This window comes from Nerophis ophidion, linkage group LG20 (genome assembly GCF_033978795.1).
Source record: "Nerophis ophidion isolate RoL-2023_Sa linkage group LG20, RoL_Noph_v1.0, whole genome shotgun sequence".
Classification (NCBI taxonomy): Eukaryota; Metazoa; Chordata; class Actinopteri; order Syngnathiformes; family Syngnathidae; genus Nerophis; species Nerophis ophidion.
This window is the reverse complement of record NC_084630.1, coordinates 43,451,552-43,475,610: the sequence shown is the minus strand read 5'-3', so window position 1 is coordinate 43,475,610 and position 24,059 is coordinate 43,451,552. Positions and strand designations below refer to the sequence as shown.

At 41.2% G+C, this 24,059-nt stretch overlaps 2 protein-coding genes across 7 annotated transcripts in view; one reads left to right on the top strand and one right to left on the bottom strand.

Annotated features, from left to right (window-relative positions):
• The window catches only part of rfx1b (regulatory factor X, 1b (influences HLA class II expression)), a 23,553-nt gene extending 8,491 nt beyond the window's left edge, over positions 1–15,062 (top strand). For 3 of the 6 annotated variants that reach the window (XM_061881295.1, XM_061881297.1, XM_061881296.1), the window contains exons 3-18: positions 2,600–2,697; positions 5,018–5,110; positions 7,442–7,518; positions 7,592–7,847; positions 7,907–8,088; positions 8,155–8,274; positions 8,872–8,993; positions 10,374–10,492; positions 10,568–10,671; positions 10,740–10,891; positions 10,957–11,054; positions 11,128–11,277; positions 13,783–13,994; positions 14,076–14,229; positions 14,297–14,342; positions 14,397–15,062. In XM_061881295.1, coding sequence (XP_061737279.1) covers positions 2,600–2,697; positions 5,018–5,110; positions 7,442–7,518; positions 7,592–7,847; positions 7,907–8,088; positions 8,155–8,274; positions 8,872–8,993; positions 10,374–10,492; positions 10,568–10,671; positions 10,740–10,891; positions 10,957–11,054; positions 11,128–11,277; positions 13,783–13,994; positions 14,076–14,229; positions 14,297–14,342; positions 14,397–14,563 — 2,150 coding nt within the window. In that variant the 3' untranslated portion in view covers positions 14,564–15,062. The remainder of the gene's footprint in view (positions 1–2,599; positions 2,698–5,017; positions 5,111–7,441; positions 7,519–7,591; positions 7,848–7,906; positions 8,089–8,154; positions 8,275–8,871; positions 8,994–10,373; positions 10,493–10,567; positions 10,672–10,739; positions 10,892–10,956; positions 11,055–11,127; positions 11,278–13,782; positions 13,995–14,075; positions 14,230–14,296; positions 14,343–14,396) is intronic. The other 3 variants (XM_061881298.1, XM_061881300.1, XM_061881299.1) reach the window with 3 other exon arrangements.
• The window catches only part of dcaf15 (DDB1 and CUL4 associated factor 15), a 22,498-nt gene continuing 12,049 nt past the window's right edge, over positions 13,611–24,059 (bottom strand). Inside the window, exons 7-13 of the mRNA XM_061881302.1 lie at positions 21,930–22,478; positions 21,755–21,846; positions 20,671–20,793; positions 18,430–18,506; positions 18,257–18,361; positions 18,057–18,172; positions 13,611–16,172 (exon numbers count right to left, since the gene is read on the bottom strand). Of these exons, the coding sequence (XP_061737286.1) occupies positions 16,114–16,172; positions 18,057–18,172; positions 18,257–18,361; positions 18,430–18,506; positions 20,671–20,793; positions 21,755–21,846; positions 21,930–22,478 (1,121 nt within the window). The 3' untranslated portion in view covers positions 13,611–16,113. The remainder of the gene's footprint in view (positions 16,173–18,056; positions 18,173–18,256; positions 18,362–18,429; positions 18,507–20,670; positions 20,794–21,754; positions 21,847–21,929; positions 22,479–24,059) is intronic.

The window sequence follows — 24,059 nt, the reverse complement described above, 5'->3', positions numbered from 1 at the left end:
ACTTCCGTACATGTTGAATGGGGGGAGACAACAGCAAGACAATCCCTTCACCTACTCAGTGGCCTAGTGGGTAGAGTGTCCACCCTGAGATCGGTAGGTCGTGAGTTCAAACCCCGGCTGAGTCATACCAAAGACTATAAAAATGGGACCCATTGCCTTCCTGCTTGGCACTCAGCATTAAGGGTTGGAATTGGGGGTTAAATCACCATAAATGATTCCCGGGCGCGGCACCGCTGCTGCCCACTGCTCCCCTCACCTCCCAGGGGGTGATCAAGGGTGATGGGTCAAATGCAGAGAATAATTTCGCCACACCTTGTGTGTGTGTGACAATCATTGGTACTTTAACTTTTAACTTCATTCTGAGACTATTAAATGTAGTTCCCACTCCACAACCAAAGTACTGTATAACTTACATCAAAGAAAGCGCAGTAAGGATAATCATAACCCAAATTTTGAAAGATGAGTTTTCATGTGCTACATTCTGAATGACTTTCGGTGAAACAAAAACAAATATTCCGCCAAACCTTTATACAGCTTTGTCCCATTCACATTATAATAAGTAAATTGACTGAAACAATGCTGATGCATCAATTTTGTCACAGTTTAAATCCGCCAAATTAACGCCGTGTAATCTGCTTCTGGGACTTTGGAAACATTTTTAGCCACTCGCATGAGCAGCGCTACATACCTGAACATGTCAGACGGTGACTCAACGCACGAAGGAGCAACATTGAAAGACGAATAAAAAAATATACACGTCGAGACTCCATCGATAATTGTGTTTTTGGGTTAAATATCGCCAAAAAGTTCTATCCCTATTTTGTCACACCCCTGGTGCTGTACGTATGAGTGTCAAATTTGATATCCTCTTTTTCTAGCTTGACTCAGCAAAGTCAGTAGAGTGTAGAACTCCGCCAAGGCTGAATTCTTGACAAAATTGGAGTGAGAGAGGAAGACAATGCAATCTTATGAATATAGTTTTCAAGGCTACTTTGTTCCCAATCTGCTGGATCCAATGCAGCTTTTTGCTCTTGCTAGAAAGGCGGTGTAATGATGTAGGCCATTAAACATCATCAATTCAAAGTTACTTACAAAAACGTCTGTTTCCGTGGCAACTACTGTGTACCCGGTGAGTAGTGTCTTAATATGAGGTCTAAAAAATGTATCCCAGTTCTCCTTAAGTGTGCACAGTCAACCCAAAAACTAATCCTAAATGTCAAAGAATGTAGTTGGCATTTTGAAGATCAGCTCTTAACCAAAAGAGAATGTGGACTTAGTCTTGTTTGCCTGGGTGTTTATTTTTGGGAGGTCTATTAGTAGATATTTTTGTCTGCTAGTATCAAGTAACAGCAGCGTACTTTCACCCACAAGTCACAAGTGAGAGTAGGAGACGGGCAGCCTCGTCCGTGTACTAATGAGAAGGCCTGATAAATCATCGTAAACTCGGCGCTTATTTAAAGAGAGCATTAATTCAAGCAGATTATCTCATTACAGCTAATGCATTAGCCAAATTGCTGCAATCATTCACAACAGATAGTGTCATTTAAGTACATCTATGAATCCAAACACGTTTGATAGCATACTGGGCTGTTTGTAGAATTTCAGACTTGCATGCTAAACACGCACCTTAAAATGTCTGTCTTGTCCTAACAAACTGAATCATACAAATGATTCAAAGTATATTGTACATAATTCATGTAGATGATTCAAATGTATCTTTTGAATTGGAGTTAGATGAGAGCACACTCACAATCCTATATATTTTAACACAACTTATTTCTGTATGTTTGTTTCTGTTGTTGACAAGAACAGGGCCTTGAACAATAAATAGTCCATTCATATCTCATGATCTGTATACAGCTGTGCTTTCATTTCAGATTTATTGACAGGTTAAAAGCAGCAGAAGGTCTATCACATCTGTCAGCCATTCACTGAGAAGAGTAGTAGCAGAGAGTCCATTGGGTGATACAATCACTGTCCTCACAGGAAAGGTGTTAAGGTTTGTTCCATGAGTCACAAGAAGCAGCCCTCTTCAATAAGTGGGTGTAGTCAGGGGTCTTGGAGTGCGACATTTAGTGGTAATACGTGGTACATGTTTTCAAACTATTATATACCACTAGAAACATGAATTTGAATTGAGTAAAGTGTGGCATCACCGCAGATATATGACTGGTTGAAGTCGGAAAATAACAGTAGTGCAAAGTTTAGTCAAAGAAGAGAATAATTAGCGTTAAAGGCTAAAAGGAAGTGCGTTTGAGCCACACATCCTCTCTTTGAACTGTATCCAATACCCCACCTCATGTGTTGTGTGCCCTTCTCACATTTTATGTGCATGTTTACAAAATGGAGGGATTTCTCTCCATCTGGGGAGATTAACTGTCCAAAGCTGCCCTACCATACGCAAGATACTGTATAAGGCAGGAAGGAAGGTTATGGTATATTCACTGCCACTTTCTCCTTAGCTCAGCAAACAATATGTTCTGTAGTGGCTTTTATTTCCACTTTGATGCTATGGCCCGTGAGTACTCATATTTGTGCATGCTTGGTCTTTAACTTGAGACCTTCTAATTCCATTCTCTCCCCTTTGTTTGGTGGCCAGAGGGTTCTGTTCACTCCAATGACAGTCGGTCAGACTCCAGCTCGCCTGCCCCAGGTGTGTCTACACAGGTGGGCCAGCCAGTGCAGACCACCCCCCAGGTAAGCAGACACTGTACAATCTCTGAGCAGACTCATCAGTATTTCCCAATCAATGTTTCATTGCATTTTTTAATTTGAAATGCATAGTAATACAACAATAATCCCCATAAGATAACTTCAGACATAATAGCTCATTTAAAAAACAAAATAAACATGCAGGGAATATGAGAACATTTATGAAGCATAATTGCCTCATAAATTGAAATTAAATGATCTTGTACACTCCATAACTTCTCCAATTATGTCCAACCATCCATCCATCCATTGTCTACCGCTTATTCCCTTTGGGGTTGCTGGTGCGTATCTCAGCTACAATCGGGCGGAAGGCGGAGTACAATTATGTATAAATCAAATAATATGTTTGTAAATGTTGTTATGAATACATTTTAAAAGTTAATGATGGACACCTTTGTGTACATGAAATGTTTACTGTGTGTAAAATATATTAATTTACTGAATAAGCAGATGCTTCAGCCTACACCTTTTCACTCAAATAAAAACATGTTAATTTTATTTTAAAACATACAAGTATAGAATGTATATAAATGTGTACTTGACAGGTAAAAAAACACTGAACTAAACCCGATTCATCATGAGCTCTATACACAAATTAAATAATCCTTGGAGAAACAACAATATAGATACATATGAACACCCTTACAAGAATATACCAACTTATCATTGCACTAAATTTAGTTTCCCTACTCATTGTTATGGGTTGTACTTGTATAGCGCTTTTCTACCTTTGACACTACTTCCACATTTACCCATTCACACACTGATGGAGGGAGCTGCCATATCTGTTGACAATATACATTTTTAAATATTTATTTAGAAATTATGTGATATCATTTTCTTTCTCATATAGGGATTGTTGTGTAATTTCAGTTACTTGGTCCTATTTACAAATGTATTTTTGCTCATTAGAGATGCGCGGTTTGCGGAGTCCGCGGATAAATCGCGGATCGGGCGGTTGACATGACGAAAAAATAGATTTTAATTTGATTCGGGCGGGTGGCGGTTGAACCATCCGTAAATATTTGATATGCATGGTTCTGTGATCGGTATCCTTTGCCATTCAAAGTGCCATTTGAGACCCGTGTCATAAAGCGAAGAAGTCAATAAGAGACGCAATTATTCTCCTGAATGACTGCCGGCAGTCACCAGATAATAAGTATTAGGGCGTGCTATGAAGCATCATGTTGTGTGTGGCTTCCGTGGCAACACGCACACGACTGCAAGGCGTACTGGGTGACACAGAGTACACTAATGGATGTGATATAAACAATTTTAACACTCTTAGTAATATGCGCTACGCTGTGAAGCCACACCAATTAAGAACGACAAACACATTTCGGGAGAACATCCTCACAGTAACACAACATAAACACAACACAACAAATACCCATAATCCTTTGTATTCATGACAATTCCTGACTATTTTATACACCCTGCTAGCAGTAAACCCTCCGTGCGTCGGTAAGGTGGGCGGGGTTGGGGGCGCTGGGGTGTAAAATATATTCATGAAGTGTCACGGATACAAAGGATTATGGGTATTTGTTGTGTTGCGTTAATGTTGTGTTACTGTGAGGATGTTCTCCCGAAATGTGTTTGTCGATCTTGTATTGTGTGGCTTCACAGCATGGCGCATATTAGTAAGTGTTAACGTTGTTTATATCACAACCATCAGTGTACTCTGTGTCACCCAGTATGCCTTTCAATCTTGAACGTGTAATTGCGTTAGCTGCACACAACATGTTGCCGGACCAACAATCGGTCCGTACATGTTGTTGAAGGTGTCTAAGGCAATGGCTTCACAGCACGCCCATATTCTTGTAATCAGGATGAATGCTATTGGATAGTCGCGGGAACGTTAGTGGCTCCAATTGTCTTCATTACTCTGTGAAACAGGTTTAAATAGTAAGTGGTAAAGGCGGACAATCTGTGATGTATTCCAGCGGGCGGTTGGCGGGCGGGTACGGTCCTGATAAAATGTTGGTTCGGGTGGACGGCGGGTGGATGACGACGTTGGTGATGCGGATGCGGATGATACAATTGCCTATCCGCGCATCTCTATTGCTGATGTTATTTATGCCAGTGAAGAATAGTGACAGACAGACAAGAGCAATTAAATGTTCTTGCACTAACTAGGTGGCTGGAGGTACATACATTAAGTAACCTGCCTATCAATCTGCTTCCATTCAGACAACATGTCTGTTGGGTGGAGACACTTTGAATTCAAATATGTGTATTGACTTACTAAAGGTTGTGCAACACTGATGTGACGTAAACCTGAAGGTGATGTTTCCTTATGCACCAGCAGAGGTCAGTGTTGCAGGCGGTGTCACAGGCTGGCAAAAGGATCCAGTCCACGCCCATCAACAACCTACAGGCTGTGCATATCAACCAGGAGGTAAACATAAGTTCTTATTAGCTATTAGTCCTTCATCGTCATTATTCTCTTGTAACTCTAAACTTGTTCAAGGACAGATTATCATTTCACCTTACTTCAAACAAATAATAAATGTAGCATAATCAACAGAGCAGGGCCCTCATGTAATGAGAGTTGTGTGGCTTTCCTACTTCATAATTAACAAATCATATCTAAAGTAACCATGTTTTTGAGCTCGGCATGGTCTGACCTATCACAAGTCTGTAGGAGGTGCCTCTTTCTCGTGTTTCAAGTAAACAGCGGAGAGATTGTTAGCCTGTCGTTGCAGTGTTTCTGAGAACTGAATAAAGGCTTGAATAAAGAAAAGAAATGGTCGCGTGTCCCCCTTTTTTACATATAAATGTAAACCTTTGACATTTAAAAATGCCAACATATCACAAAGGATACGAAAGACTTTGACTCTTTTTTGATAACTAAATTTTTTAATACGACACAAGAGAGCTTCGTGGTGGTAGCAGCCGTTTACGTGACGTGACATCCTCTTCAGTCTCCGGTGCCGTGACTGCCCACTGCTGCTGTGGATTGTCACAGGAACACGTTTTGACAGCTATTGCTTGGATTTTACTGACGTCACATCCAGCTCATGTCCTGCCCATTGAATTTGCGTGGTGGTCAACCTCGCTCTGTTTTCAATGTGTGCTAGGCGCCATTTCGCATTTTTCGAAGACAAAATGCCCTATTCTTGTGTTGTTTTCGGCCGTATGAATCGTTCAAATCGCGAAACGGATAAACTATTCTTCAGATTTCCTCGAGAGGTCATCCAAAAGGGCAGAAGAGGGCAAGATTTTACGAAACAACGACAGGAAACGCATGCAGCTCACACTCTAGTCCAAGGGAGCGGAGTCGAAGAATGCATAAGTTTGCAGTTATCACTTTGTTTGATATACTTTTATTATTTCCCATTTAATTATTATCCTGATATTATTTGCATATTTTAAGCACATGTTTCAAAAAGCACCAACTACATAAAAGAAAGTAAATGTGTGCAAAATCTAAAATGGTTAAGCTTTTACCAAAGGCAACAATCATAAACCAAGCTTTCAGCACATACACAATGTTGCCATTTATAGTTATATTTTGATAAAGACGGGGAATAGACGCTACTCGTAAACGCAGCGTGTTACAGCAACAAACATCAGTAGACGCAAAGTCAAATCATGAAATACAACCATACTCGAGCAAAAATGATGTAGGAGAGTTGATACCAATTTCATTGACACAGCCACACACAAAAAAATGTTAGACCTCCATGCTTTTTAAAGTTTCCATCTGTTTTGTCATGTAGAATTGTGGCTGAAGCACAACAGTCCAGTATGTATGAGAATGCGACCGACGTATAATCCTTGAAATTACTCGAAAAATATTTTTTTGCTAAAGTATAGGGATCTATTCTATTGCATTGTTATATTTTTTGCTCAAATCTACTTTTTGCAGGAAGATTCAAGCCTCTTTTGTACTCAGTTTGTGCGCTGCTTGCTGTGCAACAGCCATCTCGGCTTTGTTGACCACTACTTTTCACTTACGGGAGGAAGTCATATGTCGGAATAGAAGCAATAGGTGGTAAAATGATCACTTAGATAAATTACTAAATTGTATGTCCCTACAAATATTAATTCGAAGCAAAAAAGTGAATTTTGTGTCCTGGCCTCAATTTTTTTTACATTGTTAAAATCGAATGTTTGCAAAGCCCAAACAACCACTACTGTGTTTAGCCAAAGACACCACAGCCTGTAGTAAATGTGTGTATGTCACCAAAGAATGATCTCATCTTTGCTGTGAAAGAGGGTGTTCGCCAGGTGTTTGTGTAACATAAAGCTTGTTACATGAAGAACCAGGTGTGTTAGTAACTAGCCTATTGCTGTTTTCTGCTCATGGCATGAGAATTACATTTTCTGAGCTTTGACAGTACAGTATAGGTATGTGTAGTCATACAGCTACTGTGTTAATGATCTGCCTAACAGGTTCTACAAAATGTGCCTCCTAAATAAACATCTCCACCCAGCTGTTGGCAGCAAAATACTTTCTCCCGCTTGTAGAGCACACAAAGATTTAAATTGTGAACAAATTGGATCGTACATGATTCTATTTATGTTTACTAAACTAAATATCAACAGGTTTCACCCTACAACATTTAATAATGGTCTTTTAGCATAACGATTATGTCTGATGCCAAATCTCTATTAAGAAAGTATTAGTGTAGTTGTGACTCTTGTATTTTTTAATGATTTGTCTCTGTAATGGTGCCGAGGTTTATTGTTGTCGTGTAAGGAGTAAATATAACTTCTTCTGAAGGTGGAGCAGGTGTATTCTGGCCAGGTGCAGTATGTGGACGGAGGAGGCGCCGACGCAGCTTTCAGCATGTCCGCTATGTGAGTTAAAAGAGACTTTGCCCATTATGTACATTATTTTACATGTGCCATTATTTGCCTCTCTTCCTTTCAGTCGTTCAGCCAGTTATTCCTTTTCCGGCTCGCCCCTTTACTCGCAGACCCCTCCCGCATCCTCAAACTTCTACGAGGCCACGTCCAGCTCGGAGTCCGACATCAGCGGCTCCGCGGCAGTCTCGGGTGCCGCGAGTGGGGTCACCTCAGCGGCAGGTGCCGGCTACGTCATTCAGGGGGCTTATGTGTTGGGAGGAGGGGCAGCGACAGGAGGACAGAGTTACTCCAGTCCTAATTCACGTGCTCCACCAGCCACCGTGAGTACTCCATATATTAGGAGTGTTTATGGCAGGACATAACCGTTATATGGCTGCAGGTGCAGTGGCTGTGTGATAACTACGAGGGGGCAGAAGGGGTGAGTCTACCACGCTGCACCCTCTACTACCACTACCTGCTACACTGCCAGGAGCAGAAGCTAGAACCAGTCAATGCCGCCTCCTTTGGCAAACTCATCAGATCCGTCTTCATGGGCCTGCGCACTCGAAGGCTCGGGACCCGGTCGGTACACACATGTTAATAATTATCAAACATTCAGTCTCGTAACTCTTCACATGCTCGTTTCAGAGGGAACTCCAAGTACCACTACTACGGTCTCAGGATCAAATCGGGCTCCCCTCTGCTTCGACTGATGGATGAACAGCAGCACATGGCAATGCGACAGCAGCCTTTCTCACAAAAGAACAGGTGTATATACCTTTTATAAGACAACACACTAACCCTCAATGTCAGGGCACTCAAACAATTGCAACTGGACTGTTTGGTTTGTCTAAGAAGACATTTCGCCTCTCATCTGTGTAGGCTTCATCAGTACATGCTTATAGACTTAGATTGGTCAGATCTAGTCTAGAAGGGGGATTCAGACTATTTTGAACTAGTAGTAGGCGATCCACATCGGTTGTTCTGCCACACAATACCACAATGCTAACGAGGGGAAATTACACTTCATCGACTGTCGTTGGCATTGACAGTAGCAATGCTTGTTTGCATCATAACAGTTGTTTTTCTCACTACGATAGAGCGACACCATCCTTGCACAGGCACACCCTCCTGGTTTTGGAGTGCAACTATTTGGGGTTTTGGCACCAGCCGCTAGACTAGAGCTGACCAATCCAAGTCTATGAGCACAAACAGATGAAGCCTATCCGGATGACAGGCGAATCGTCTTCTTAGACAAACCAACCAGTCCAGTTGCGATCAATTTAATGCCCTGAGATGACAATGACCTGAATGAAAGGTACATTCATAGACCTGACCCTCAATGGCGTGTGCTCTGTCCATTAGGATCAAGTCAGTTCAGAAAACACAGGGCATCACCAACGGGACATCTGGGGGTTTGGGCCAGCAGCAGACGGCAGTGGTTTGTGATATTTCTGCACAGGTGCAACAGTACCAACAGTTCCTGGGTGAGGAATTGGAACATTCATTTTACTGTGCTGTTTTAACTACAGAATATGCTACCGGTCTTAGAACATCTTATTTATAGCAATAATTATGTCCAAACAATTCACTGCTGCTTGAAATTTAACAATGTTTAATACTGAACATCTTTTGCTGTCAATGTTGATTTTAAACTCAGAAATCAGTTAATCAAAAATATACAGTGGAACCTCAAATTATGAACCCCTCTATTTGCAAACTTTTAGATCGCGCCAAATATGCCTGTGTGGACCATATCTCTGTGTATGAACATTTTATTCATTCATTTTGTGTGCCGCTGGCAGCCATTTAGTCCTTGCTCGTATTAAAGAGATAGAGGAGGCCGGCTTTGTACCACAAGTTTTTAATTGTGATGAGACCGGACATTTCTGTAAATACAGGCCAACGCGGACTTATTTCACAGCGGCGGAGAAGACTCTCTCATTCCGTTTTATTGGCCAAGTATATAATGTAATGGAAGTGGAGTTTACTTTTTTGAATGTTTCTTATTCTAGCAATATGGTCGTTAAAGTTAAGGATATTTGTGATTTCTGATCGTTTGTGAGGGCACCAAAGGGACATCTGTGTGTGTGTGTGTAAGCAGAGGAGCGCATACAGGACAGTTGAGCTTGTCATCGTTGTTTTGGCTTCAAAATAGAGATTCATCTCCTCCTTGTTATGTTTGTTTGATAGACAGTACAGTATACTTACTGTACTGTGTTCTTTTATATTGTGTTTAAAGGTAACTGAAATAGGGACTTTGTTGAGGCTGGAACACGTTATTTCATTCTTTCTTATCGTTAAATTTGCATGTATACATATCTATATATAGATATATACACATATATATGTGTATATATATACATACACACACATATATATTGGTTGGTAGAGCGGCCGTGCCAGCAACTTGAGGGTTGCAGGTCCGATCCCCGCTTCCGCCACCCTAGTAACTGCCGTTGTGTCCTTGGGCAAGACACTTTACCCATCTGCTCCCAGTGCCACCCACACTGGTTTAAATTTAAAAATTAGATATTGGGTTTCACTATGTAAAGCGCTTTGAGTCACTAGAGAAAAAGCGCTATATAAATATAATTCACTTCACACACACATATATATATATATATATATATACATATACATTTATTTCACTTCACACACACATATATATATATATATATATATACATATACATACACATACATATTTATAGCTGTCTTACGTCTTATTTATGAGCATGCCTCTGTTGGATCCTAAGAGTAAGTGTGTACAGTCAGTCTTAGCTTGCGTTGTATTAGAGGGACTGACAGAGAATGTCCTGTGGAGGCTTCATGTCAGATGTGACAAGTGTGCTCCATCCTGTATAGAAACTTCACGGCCACTGCCTGACTTTGTGGACATGAATCTGCAAGAGCGTGGTCTGCCTGATGGGATCCTCCCTGAACACCTGAAGGCCTTTCAGATGCTCTACAGGGAACACTGCGAGGTAGGCAGTAAGGCGGCCACGTTGAACCTGTTTGGTCCCCCCCTAATCCATTAAAGCATGTGTTTGTCCCAAAAGGCCATTCTGGATGTGATGGTAAACCTTCAGTTTACGCTGGTAGAAACCCTCTGGAAGTCCTTCTGGAGGTTCAGCCAAGGCGGCGACCCAGAATCTCTCAACCTGTGAGTGTGTAAAGTAGAAGCGTGCAGCCTTTTGCTGCTCGCAGGGTGTAAAAAATCTGCTGTTTTAGGCACAGTGAGTCGGAGAAACGTCTGCCAAAGTCGTGCCTGGTGCTGCTGTGCAAGTTTGAGCCTGTGCTGCACTGGACCAGAGAGTGTGACAACCTGCTCTATCAGACCCTAGTGGAGATCCTCATCCCTGATGTGCTGCGACCCATCCCCAGTAAGTGTGCCAAGGTATAACAAAAGTGAGGGAACGTTTCTAAATCTTAATGCCTCTTTTTTTAGGCGCCTTAACTCAGGCCATTCGGAATTTTGCAAAGAGTCTAGAGAGCTGGCTGTCAGGCGCCATGATGAACATCCCAGAGGAGATGGTCCGCATTAAGGTGCGTGGTCACACAACCTGAGTCATTAAGGACCACATGTACACCGGAAGACATGTTGTCTTCATCCCTGCAGGTGGTGTGTGTGAGCTCCTTCTCCCAAACACTGCGTCGCTACACCAGCCTCAACCATCTGGCCCAGGCAGCCCGAGCAGTCCTCCAGAACTCGGCCCAGATCAACCAAATGCTCTCCGACCTAAATCGCGTTGACTTCACCAACGTTCAGGTGTGTAAGCATTAGCCCCAAGTTCAGTCCATTGCAGCTGCTGTGTAGAGGAACTTGGACCAGTGTAAACACATCAGCACTTGGTGAGCTACTGGTTCAAATATACGCCCTGAGATCGGTTGGTTGTGAGTTCAAACCGGCCGAGTCATACCAAAGACTACAAAAATGGGACCCATTACCTCCCTGCTTGGCACTCAGCATCAAGGGTTGGAGTTGGGTTTAAATAACCAAAAATGGTTACCGGGCGCGGCTACCACTTCTGCTCACTGCTCCCCTCACCTCCCAGGGGGTGAACAAGGGGGATGGGTCAAACGCAGAGGACAATTTTCACCACACTTACGTGTATGTGACAATCATTGGTACTTTAACTTTAACTACTCAGTGGCCTAGTCGTGAGTTCAAATCCATGCCGAGTCATACCAAAGACTACAAAAATGGGACCCATTACCTCCCGACTTGGCACTCAGCATTAAGGGTTGGATTTGGGGGTTAAATCACCATAAATGATTCCCTGTTGCGGCACCGCTGCTGCCCACTGCTCCCCTCACCTCCCAGGGGATGAACAAGGGTGATGGGTACAATGCAGAGAATAATTTCGGCACATCTAGTATGTGTGTGACAATCATTGGTACTTTAACTTTTCAACCTCCTAAAGGCCAGCGTCATCTACACTAATCGCACCTGGGAAGAGGCTCATGTAAAACGTCAATGAATGAATGAATTACAGGGCACTTCAAATGAAATCTTACCAAACTTATTCCTGCTCCTTCACTGTTCTAGATGTGATAGCAAATGTTTGTCAATAAAGCCAGTGTGGCAAGAAGCTGTAAGCCATGTCCACACGAACATGAATAGTTTTGGAAAAACATATTTTCAAGGTTAAAACCATCTCCATCCACACAAGTGTAGTTTTTTAAAACTGTCTGTCCAAACACAAACATAGTCATTAGCTGCCATGCACATTTGGTCCAATCAGAAGCCTGGAGAAGCAGCCACAGCTGAGTGTTATGTTTATTTTGATATACTAAACATACAATGACATTATCTTTAAAACCAGCCTGCACTTACAGAGCCCTGGGGACATTATGCATCTCTTTTAGTGTTTAAAGCACACATATGTGCCTGTGCTGCTCAAATCCAACATTTGTGGAATTACAAGGTTTAATCAGCAACACAGTGGTAATTACATGTGCAATGAAGTGTACATTATTTCTAATATCAGTGCACACTAATAGAGAGCCAAGGAATATTCTTAAATGTATTAGTGCCTAAAGCCAAACACATTTAATCATCAATAAAGTGATAGAAGTGCAATGAAGTGTATAACGTCTTTAACATCAGTACACTCTAACAAGGACGCTACATCATGATTTTTTTAGTTGCTCACGCGCGTATATAAATAAACACCAACACACGTCAGTTAACTTCATATGTCAATAATAAGGGCTAAAAACATGAGCTGGATTTACATATTTCTTATGACAAAAAGTAAAAAGTCTTGCTTATCCCATCAGCTGGAGGTCCTACAGCTCGAGGTGAGGGAATTAATTCATTTTTAGATGCATCGCAATTCAGACATGGACGATTATAAAATTGGTTATTAAACATCAATAATCGTTAACTGATGTATTTATTGTAAATATTAATGTAATGCAGGCAATATTACAATTTGGCTGACTGCAACGAGCTACCTCACCGAGAGATCCAACCAGCTCCTTTATTTTGGGGTTCTTAAGTTCCAGTTTTGCACATATTTCTATTAAATTAATAAATGTAACAGTAATTAATTCAGCTGTTTCTTAATACAAATGATCAACATTAAAAGGAAATGGCAATCACACACTTTTTCTGTTAAATATTATCGGAGGCTGATCGAAGTTGTTTTGTTTTTGCATACAAAATAGGTCTTAATTAGGTCCAACATATGCATTTAAGGCAGCACGGTGGACACAGGGTTAGTGTCTGCCTCCCAATACAAAGGTGTTGGGTTCGATCCTGCGCTCGGGGTCTTTCTGCGTAGTTTGCATGTTCTCCCTGTGACTGTGTGGGTTCCCTCCCACCTCCAAAGACATGCACCTGGGGATAGGTTGATTGGCAACACTAAATGGTCCCTAGTGTGTGAATGTGAGTGTGAATGTTGTCTGTGATGAGGTGGCGACTTGTCCAGGGTGTACGCCGCATTCCACCAGATTGTAACTGATGTAGGCTCCAGAGCCCCCCGCAACCCCGAAGGGAATAAGCGGTACAAGATGGATGGATATGCATCTAATTAAAATAACTTTCAGACACCTACTATCAACTTCTACTTAAGGTCCCAAGCGTCCATTGCAGTGGACATGCTAACTCTAACAAAAAAAATCTACCACCAAGAATGCTGGTTCTCAAAATAAGACTAAATGTGAGAGAAGTCCAGCCACTGGTCCTTAGTTTTTTGGACATGTGGCCTGTAGAAGAATTTAGTTAAACATCCGTGGTTCGGAGGAGTAACACCAGTCCGCCCCCCAGGAACAAGCGTCATGGGTGTGTCAGTGTGAAGATCGCATCGTGCAGCGGCTAGAACAAGACTTCAAGATGACGCTGCAGCAGCAGAACTCCTTGGAGCAGTGGGCCTCCTGGCTGGACGGCGTCGTCTCGCAGGTCCTCAAACCTTACGAGGCTAACCCCGTCGCCCTCCCGAAGGCTGCTAAGGTCTTCCTGCTCAACTGGTCTTTTTACAGGTGAGCGGCAGCGAAGACGTGCGTGTGTTTGTTTGTTTGTGCGTGTGTGCGACATGTCGATCACCTGTCCTTTGCCACCAGCTCCATGGTCATACGAGACCTGACCTTGCGCAGCGCGGCCAGCTTCGGGTCCTTCCACCTGATCCGCCTGCTGTATGACGAGTACATGTACTACCTGATCGAGCACAGAGTGGCTCAGGCTAAAGGAGAGACTGCGATCGCGGTCATGGGAGAAGTGCGTGCCAGCACATAAGTCAGAAGACGTGTTCTCCAAACCTTGTCTAATCTTTGTTTCCTCCCAGTTTGCCAACAGCGTCAAGAGCAGATCTACCCCGGACCCGGAGAAAGGTAAGATCCCCGCCACTCAGTTTCACGCAGCGTCACAATGCCTTTCTCCTGTAGATGAGGACGAGGAGGAGGATGAGGAAGAGAGCGAGGAGGAGAGTGCAGACTTGGTGCTGCAGTCCACCTCCCTGAGTATTCTGGAGGACAAGGAGCTGCTGGAACCGCCGGCCAAGCAGCCCAGGACCACTTTGAACATGCACAGCCTGACAGACACACCGCCTTAATCACACTTTTGTTTTGACATCATGTCATCCTGCTCTCTCGTGTGGTCTTCTCAAAAAGATAGTTTGTTGTTGAGCGTGAGTGTTCTTTATGCCAATCATGTATTCTGCCATTTTTCTTCATCTTCCTTCAATCATGTATAATCCCTGTGCCTTCCTGGAGCATTTGGTGGCCAGCCCATCCCTCATTTGCCGTATTTACTCGATATAGTATCTATATTCATGAGTCTCTCTTGCCCAAATGATGCAGAGAAATATATCACATTGCGTACTTGGGCAATGTCTATGCAGGGGTCTTGCAGGCACATTGATGGATGCCATATTTTACTTTCTGTTCCTTCTAATTTGGCCAATTGATACGCTGTGCCTTTGAGAGCTTGCTAGTTGGAAGAAGCTTGTATTCTATATATTCTGTATCGTTGGATTAATAAATGGGGGTTCTGTGAAGTAGTCTCGGCGTCGTCTTGAACTTTTGCAGTTATTAAAAAAAAAATCAAGCCTTGTTAGTGTGCCACCTTTGTCATCACCTTTTTTCCCATCCATTCATTCTCACCATCATCACCTCACACCATGTCAGCGCTACAGCCAATCAGAAACACGTACTACACTGTATCCATGGTTACCAGCTGCAGTTGTGCAAGTTTGTCCTTGAAAAGTAGATTTTGTATCCCTGTGTGTCATACACGTCCACTTTGTACGTCATGTTTGACCATAACTGCCTTAGGATACGTGTTGTGGTAACTGTGGTCTCTATCCAGACTACCAAAATATTTTTAATGTGATGATGGACCAAGCCTTCTAATCTAAGATGACCCTTTACCAAGAGCACAGACAATGTAAAACTTCTATGAGGATTTCACTAAATTATTTTCCGAAACCACTTGATATAAAGTTATTTGTTGTGTGATTCCTTCCATAATGCTGTACCTTCAACAAGAGATCCTTTGATGTTCCTCTTAAGCCTTTGTACAACCTGTGATCTTTGTAGCTTTAATCTCATTGTTAAAAGGATGTGATTACTTTCTGTGTGCATATTGTCTTGTTTCTGGCAACAAAAGCCTTTACTCAAATTTAAGAAATCCCCAAAAATATTGTCATATTTTATTTTGGCAAAATATCTTTTAAGATTCTTCCTTCTTTGCCAGTGACATATGATGCTCGCACACATTGAGTCACGCAGATTCACTTAGTACTTTTTTAAGAAATATTGCATCTTTATGAGTCAAGACAATGCTGGTTCCACTACAAAAGTGACAACCACCTGGACCTAACAATCTAAACAGGAGAATTATTACATCAAAACAAAACATTTCAAGTACACTCACGTTTTGAAAAAGACATCCAACTAATAATTTGTTCAGTCCAGCTCGTGCTTATTGTCGTTACAACAAAACATACATGACACAAATAACGAAAAGTGTCAAATGTAATTATGTACAAACTTCCAGTTCAGTTTTGATGTGTTTGTGTGATCACAGTGCAGTTCTAGTCCATTTTAGTTAAGGATGGTGCTCACCCTTCAGATTTCCTTTCCTTGTTCGTTTTTTGTGACGTTATCGCAAAACGATCCAAGTGCATCTGTCACTGTCCGCCAACACCTGACGAGAAGATCCTAAATGGGAGAGAGGAGAAAGAATCATAAGGAACACACATGTGGAAAAGTGTCACAAATAATAAAGTTGTCACAAAAAGGGTCATAGGGAGAAAATATGGGACAGTTGGAATAGTGGTCAGAAAAAGGGTGACCAACAATCCCTGAACAGACTTCTGCGACACCATCTAACGACAACATACAACAGTGTACTTTCAATCCTTTCTAAAAGTCTGCAATTTAACCTCCAACAATTAACAGGAGTTAAAAACAGCATGGAATGGTTACACGGGGGGAGTCCGACTATTTTGGACTGGTAGTGGACGATCCACACGATACTTCAATGCCAACGAGGGGAAATGACACTTCAACCACTGTTGTTTGACTGTAGGATTGCTCGTTTGCATCAAAGCACTTGTTTTTCTCACTACAATAGGGTGAAACCATCCTTGCCTAGGCACACCTTCCTGGTTTTGGAGTATAAATATTAGGAGGTTTGGCACCAGCTTCTAGACTAGATCGGACCAATCTAAGTCTATGAGCATGAACAGATGAATTGCTCAAAAAAGTTATGTCTTCTTATTCATATACTATTTCAAATGTTCTTTAATCAGACCATACTTTGGGTATATTAGATGGAATCTTTGACCTGACATGTTTTGACAGTCATCTGCAGTCTTCTTCACCAGGTGACTGCAGATGACAGTCGAAACATGTCAGGTCAAACCTTCCATCTAATATACCGAAAATATGGTCTGATTACAAGAAAATTTGAAAAGAGTATATGAACTGTTGAAGTCTACTCAGACGAGAGGCGAAATGTCTTTTTAGACAAACCAAACAGTCCAGTTGCGATCGATTTAATGCTCTGAGATGACAATGACCTGGATGAATGACAACATTCATTAGGGTGCTCAAATATGGAAAAGTGTCAAATTATAAACTTATCACAAAAAGGGTCATGGGGTGCAAAAATATGGACAAGTGCCAAATAATAAACATGTCACTAAAGTGATCATAGGGAGAACACATATGGAAAAAAGTGTCAAATAACAAAAGTGTCACAAAAATGGTCTTGGGGTGCAAAAATATGGACAAGTGCCAAGTAATAAACTTGTCACTAAAGTGGTCATAGGAAGCACAAATATGGAAAAGTGTCAAATAATAAAAGTGTCACAAAAAGGTCATGTGGTGCAAAAATATGGACAAGTGCCAAGTAATAAACTTGTCACTAAAGTGGTCATAGGAAGCACAAATATGGAAAAGTGTCAAATAATAAAAGTGTCACAAAAAGGTCATGTGGTGCAAAAATATGGACAAGTGCCAAGTAATAAACTTGTCACTAAAGTGGTCATAGGGAGAACACATATGGAAAAAAGTGTCAAGTGTCACAAAAAGGGTCTTGGGGTGCAAAATATGGACAAGTGCCAAATAATAAACTTGTCACTAAAGTGGTCATGGGGAGAACCACATATGGAAAAAAGTGTCAAATAATAAAAGGGTCTTAGGGTGCAAAAATATAGACAAGTGTCAAATAATAAACATGTCACTAAAGTGGTCATAGGAGAACACATATGGAAAAAAGTGTCAAATAACAAAGGTGTCACAAAAAGGGTATTGGGGTGCAAAAATATGGACAAGTGCCAAATAAACTTGTAACTGAAGTGGTCATAGAAAGCACACAGGGAAAAGTGTCAAATTATAAACGTGTCACAAAATGGACCATAGATTGCACAAATAATTAAATATTTGTCATTCTGACGGCAATTCAGCCAAAATGCCTTTACTAAAAAAAAAAAACACTTCAAAATTAATTTTTGATGAAAAATAAATGCAAACCAGTGTGTTATCCAAAATACCCTCACAAAGAGAAAGAAAAACCACAAAGAGAAGTAATGGTCTGACCACTGTGTACTCCTTCGTTGGTCATTCTGTTGATGCTGCGAGAGCCGCTCTCAGGCACCATCCACTTCATGAGCGTGTTCACGCAGGACTTCCTGTAAGAGCTCCAGACACCCCCGCTGACAACACAAGACAACCACTGGACTTAAAACAAGGTGAAGGCAAGAGTGGACACCAGAAAATGTGTGTGTGTGTCATCGTACGTGGTCTGACCCTTGATCTCTGTGAGGTCACCAACTCCCACCGTGCAACACACGCCCGAGTTGAGGTCCCAACTGACATGCAGGTTGGAGTGGTAGGTGTTGGGCCTGAAGATAGACTGTGATTAAAAAGGAAGTCAAATGTCACTGGAGAGAGGAGAGTTGTTAGTTATTACCTGTACTGTTCTGACGGAGGGAAGGCAAGTAGCAGCAGGCCGATGCTAATCATGACCAAGTTGGTCTCTGGACATACCTTATATAAACAACATAAACAATTATTCAGATGCCAGTGTAAATGTTTATTAATACAACCCCTGGAAAATAATGGAATCACCAGACCTGGAGGATGTTCATTCAGTTGGTTCATTTTGGAGGGGAAAAAAGCGAATAAGGGACTAACAGATTAACTTTCTGGCTTTAAAATACTAAAACAAATCAAGTGCACAAATCATGGTGGTCAGCAACAGTTTCATTTGTATATCAAGCAGAGTGAAACCATTAAATAGTCACTCAATTCTGAGGTAAGAAATATGAAATAACCCTGTATATTGTCATTCTCAAAGCAAACACCTGCATCAGATTAAATCTGTTCATTAGTCTGCAGTTATTTACACCTTGGAGAGCTGTGCACCAGATGGACTGACATGAATCATGCTCTTCAATACAAGACATGTCAATTGAAATTGTTTTTATCAAAATTCAAAATGCACAGCGAATCCAATGAAGAAGAAACAGTAAGAAACAAGTCACCATTTGTGACCGAAATGTAAGCAACTGCTCGAAGGAAATGGTATTTAAATACAGAAAAGCGGTCAGTAACACCTAAACAGAAAAAAAACGGTTTTACTGGGCTGAGGAAAACAAATCGTGGGCTATAAAGGACTGTATGGGGGTCAAGATAATAAGGCAAGCGGGCAGTAGTTCTGAGCCAGTGAGTTTCTTAAACAACAACTTTAACACAAAGTGTCCCCTCACATACACAACAGGCCAGAAGTTTGGACACACCTTCTCAGTAAATGCCTTTTCTTTATTTTCATGACTATTTACATTGTAGATTGTCACTGAAGGCATCAAAACTATGAATGAACACATGTGGAGTTATGTACTTAACAAAAAAAGGTGAAATAACTGAAAACATGTTTTATATTCTGATTAATGCTTTGCACACTCTTGGCATTCTCTCACTGAGCTTCAAGAGGTAGTCACCTGAAAGCGTTTTTCACTTCACAGGTGTCATAGTTTCGATGCTTTCAGTGACAATCTACAAGGTAAATAGTCATGAAAATAAAGAAAAAAGCATTTAAAATGAGACGGTGTGTACAAATTTTTGGCCTGTACAGTATGTGGTCAATCTGGTGTTGAGAACACTTTGTGCCCGCTACAACTGGATGAAAGGAGAAGATTCTGGAACTTTTGTTGGTGCCATTCCAATGAGATTTATGAAGACGACTGCCAGAAGAAAACATGTAAATGTCCACAGTCATTGATGATATGAGGCTTCATGTCAGTAATGGCCCTGGGGAGATGGCTGTTACATCTTCAGTAAATGCAAACGATTACATTTATATTTTGGACATTATTCCATTAATCAAAAGGATGTTTAGTGAGGATTTTATTTTTCGAGATGATAATGTATCTTGCCGTAGAGGAAAAACTGAAAACAACTTTACATGATTAAAGATACATAAGGTCAATGTCATTGCCTGCAAATAGCCCAGATCTCAATCCAAGTGAAATGAAAATCTGTGATGAAAATGAAAGAAAATGGTTCATGACAAGACTCCAACCTGCAAAGCTGATCTGACAACAGCAATCAGAGAAAGTTATCTCAAGATTGATGAAGAGTACCGTTTAATACTCGTTAAGTCCATGCCTCAGAGACTAACAGCTGTTATAAAAGCCAGAAGTGGTGCAACAAAGTTCTACTGGTGTGTTGTAGTGTTTTTTGTTTTTCATAATTCCGTAGTTTTTTGTTTTTTTCCTCAGAATTAAATGACATATTTTCACTCTGTTTCATCCAAAAATTAATCTGTTACTGACCTCCATAATTTATTTTCATGTTTTTAAAGCCAGAAAGTTAACAACATAACACAACTATACTATTCCAATGTTATCTACTTATTACCATAAATTAAACAACTGAATGAACATCCCCAAAGAATAGTGATTTCATCATGTCTGCCTTGGATTGTAGGGCTGTAATGGTTTGGCATTGTTACAGTTCTGTACGTATGTTGGTATAAAGGTCACGGTTCAGTTCAATTTCATTACAGCCAGTGAACAAAATTTCAAACATTTAAAAATAAAAAAACTACTGAGGCAGACTTTCTGTCCTGAACTGAATGTCTCGTACCAAAAACGTGCGATAAGAATACATGTGGCGTTACACACCAACTATTGCATGTATGTGCACTCACCTCTAAGATGACCACATCATAGTCGCTGAAAGAGCAGAACCGAGGAGCCCAGGCAGCATCTCTCCTGATCACCTCATTAATAAGATACTCAAAGTCCAGCGTCAACTGCTCCACACACACACTCTGGGTAAGAAGAGGAAAACATACTTATATTCACTCTTCTTAATAATAGAAGAATAAAACATGGAACTTTATAATCCACTCATCCAATGTATGCTTTATTAGACTTAAAAATTGATGAGAACAAATTAGTTCACGTAAAAACTTCTAGTAAGCAATAATTTCGTCATTAGAAAATGGTATGTTGCATAGAAATCACATTCATTTTACCCGCTTAACGAGGCATTTCCCCCTAACTATGAGTGCATGTGCCTTTAAAAAGAGGTGGAGGGGTCGCACTAATATCCAATGAAAACCTTAACCATAGCCCTTTGAGAAGCTTACTATGAGGTCTGTCACACCGCTACCTCTCTATCTATCACCTAGGCCCTATTCAGACTTCATCAGTAAATCTTCTACACGCTAGAAGATCCCCAGCTGGCCCCAGTATGGACTGGACTCCCACATTATCAACTGTAGCCACTCGGCATCCATTGCACCGGTCATCTGGGGCCCCTTCCAGGGTTTCACGTTGTTCCCATTGGGTTGAGTTTTTTTCTTGCCCTGATGTGGAATCTGAGCCCAGGATATCGTCGTGGCTTATGCAGCCCTTTGAGATATTCGTGATAAGAGCTATACAAGTAAACTTTCATTGACTGATTGATTTTGGAATTTTACTACCTCCTGATGTGGCCTGAATCTCATGCAAAAAGATCAGATTTGAAGCACTTCCGAGCCTTTAGACTGGAAAAAAAAACCCATCCGTATCACTTGAGGGCAAAAAAAATCTGATTTACTGCACAGTGTAAAGGGGGCCAATGACTCATCTTATTGGATGAGGTGTGTCCAGCCTATATCGACATATTATTCAGAATTGCCAATTTTGCTGCATAAAGTATTATATTTGTGTGTCTAAATGATGCTGTACAGAGTCATGGGTCCGAGTGTTTAGTTAGAAATGCAGCTCATTAGAAGAAACACTTACCTGTCCATTGTGTGGCTCGCTGACCAGCTGCAGGCTGCGTCCTTTAAGATCTGTCACCGTGAAAGGCAGTTGTACTTTATCGTCCTCATAGCCTAGATTGATAAATCCAGGGATCAATGGGAGGTTTTAAATAGGAGAATCTGACAAAAGTTGGGATGTGTTAAAGCTAAGTCACCTGCTGCAGCTCCTGTATTTTGCTCTAAGGAGCCGGGCTGTTGGTGGCAATAGTGCAGACGGGAATAGTTGACATAACCAGGCTCACTAGGCTCTGCCTCCTGGGATGTGGATGGCGCTATAGGGGATGATGGTGATGAAGACGCAGCAGGAGACATCACATGTTCAGATAAGTGAACCACACTATGTCCAGATGTTTGTGGCAAAGTAGTTCGTGTATCTTCCTGCGTCCTCTTTTGACAATCCTGTTCCTCGTGCGGGAAGCTTATTTGCGGTTCTCCTGGTTTCCGGGCTGCTTCTTTGTCACCCACACATAATCCTCCATGGGCCCGTCGAAATAGGTCAGCTGCAAACTCTCTGGCTCGCAGCACCGCTTGCGACTGGCTGGGAGATGAGGTAAGCGGGGCCACCCTGCTCGGTTGTGATCGGCTGTCAGGAGAGCCCTGAGGCAGTAAGGAGGCTGAGATAGTGGAGGAGGAAGACGAGGACGGCTGATGGGACAAAGGTGCTCTCTTGGTGTAGAGAATCTGGGACAATTCACCTTGCTTCCCTGAAACAAACAAAGCCATAAAATAAAACAATGCAATAAATTAAAAAACTCAGTCTGACACTCACGAGGCCTATGAACATCAATAATTTTGGGCCCCCAATGATTGTTTTTCAGGTTAGAATGATTACAATATTTTAATATTATGAATTGGAGAGTAAAATTATATATTTTTGCTTTTAAAAATGGAAACACACAGGGAAAGGAAAAATCCTTTCCCTGTGTGTTTGTGGTCAAACCAAGAATTCCCAAATCAAAGCTTGAACAATTATTTGCTTGCAAAAATAGAAACTGAAGAAAAGTGCAATAGTAACTCAGCCTTAAAGCTCAGTTTGTTCCATACCAGGGCTCGTAACTCAAATCACTTGTATCTGAAATCAGGCACGCCCATTAAGATGAATTGGAATTAATTGAATTTGTGCTTGGCCCTCCAGCACAATTATAACATGTTATATGTCTTACAAAAAGAAAAACAAGCTTTTAGACATGAAATACTCCTTTAAAAACATTGCAATAGCATGTACTGCAAACAACTACAGAAGTTTTATGAAATGACGTAATAATAGACTTTTGCTGATTGCCCGTCTTGTAACAATAGGAACTGTTATTGTTGGTTATGTTGTCCACAGACGTCTGAGTGACGGACTTGAGGTCAGAGATGAAAATGAACTGTGTTTTTGTACCAGTGGTAATATTTGACTGTCCAGTTTGTTGAGTCAGGACTTGAAAGAAAGAACTGAAATATGTCAAACACAGCATCTGCAGCCTCTCCATATTTTTAATGGATGGAGTCATTTGTTTAGATGTTCGTTGCTTCATGCCGCAGAGGTTGGCTGTGGTTTGCGGGATGCGGTCGGGCTGACTCATTTGGACAGCTAACAAGTAGGACAAGTTTTATACCTATTTGGCTCTTTGGTTTGGTTGTCCCGCTTCTTCTCCTTTGCACTAACTTTCTCAGTCCTGGTGTCTGGAGGACAAAATTGTGTCCATCTCTGACTGTTGGCTGTGGACAATTGCATCTTCAACCGGCGGCAGGGAGGGTCGTAACTCAAATTGCTCGCAATTTAAAGATTAACAAAAAGCAAAAGGCAGCTGGCAAATTAAAATACCCCTAAGTCGAGGTACCACTGTACATATACTTTGGATGCAAAAAAAAAAACACTTAAAAAAAAAGTCTTGTAAAAGTTATAAAACATGTTAACTAAATCTAATTATATTTTCTGTGTTCAATTTAAACTCATTCTACATGTGCAATTGTATCAATAAACTTAACTAAAAAGACTTTAGGTTGTTGCAAATTACATTTTGGCTCTATAATTTAATAATCAGGATGCAGAATGCCGCTGCCATCAAATCATAAGAGTGTTTTGTACCAATACATAAAGAAATATGATCAAGTGCTCAATAGTATTTCAAATTGGGGGTCTTGGAAAAAATTTTATGTGCTGATCATTTGGCCACTGATCAGTATCGGCAGATTTTTCCGAAAAAGTATGTGATCGCCATTGCTGATTGTCTTTTTTTATGTTATTTTTTTTTAACATGTCCTATCCAGCCAACTAGGCAACTCATATTGTTCATGTA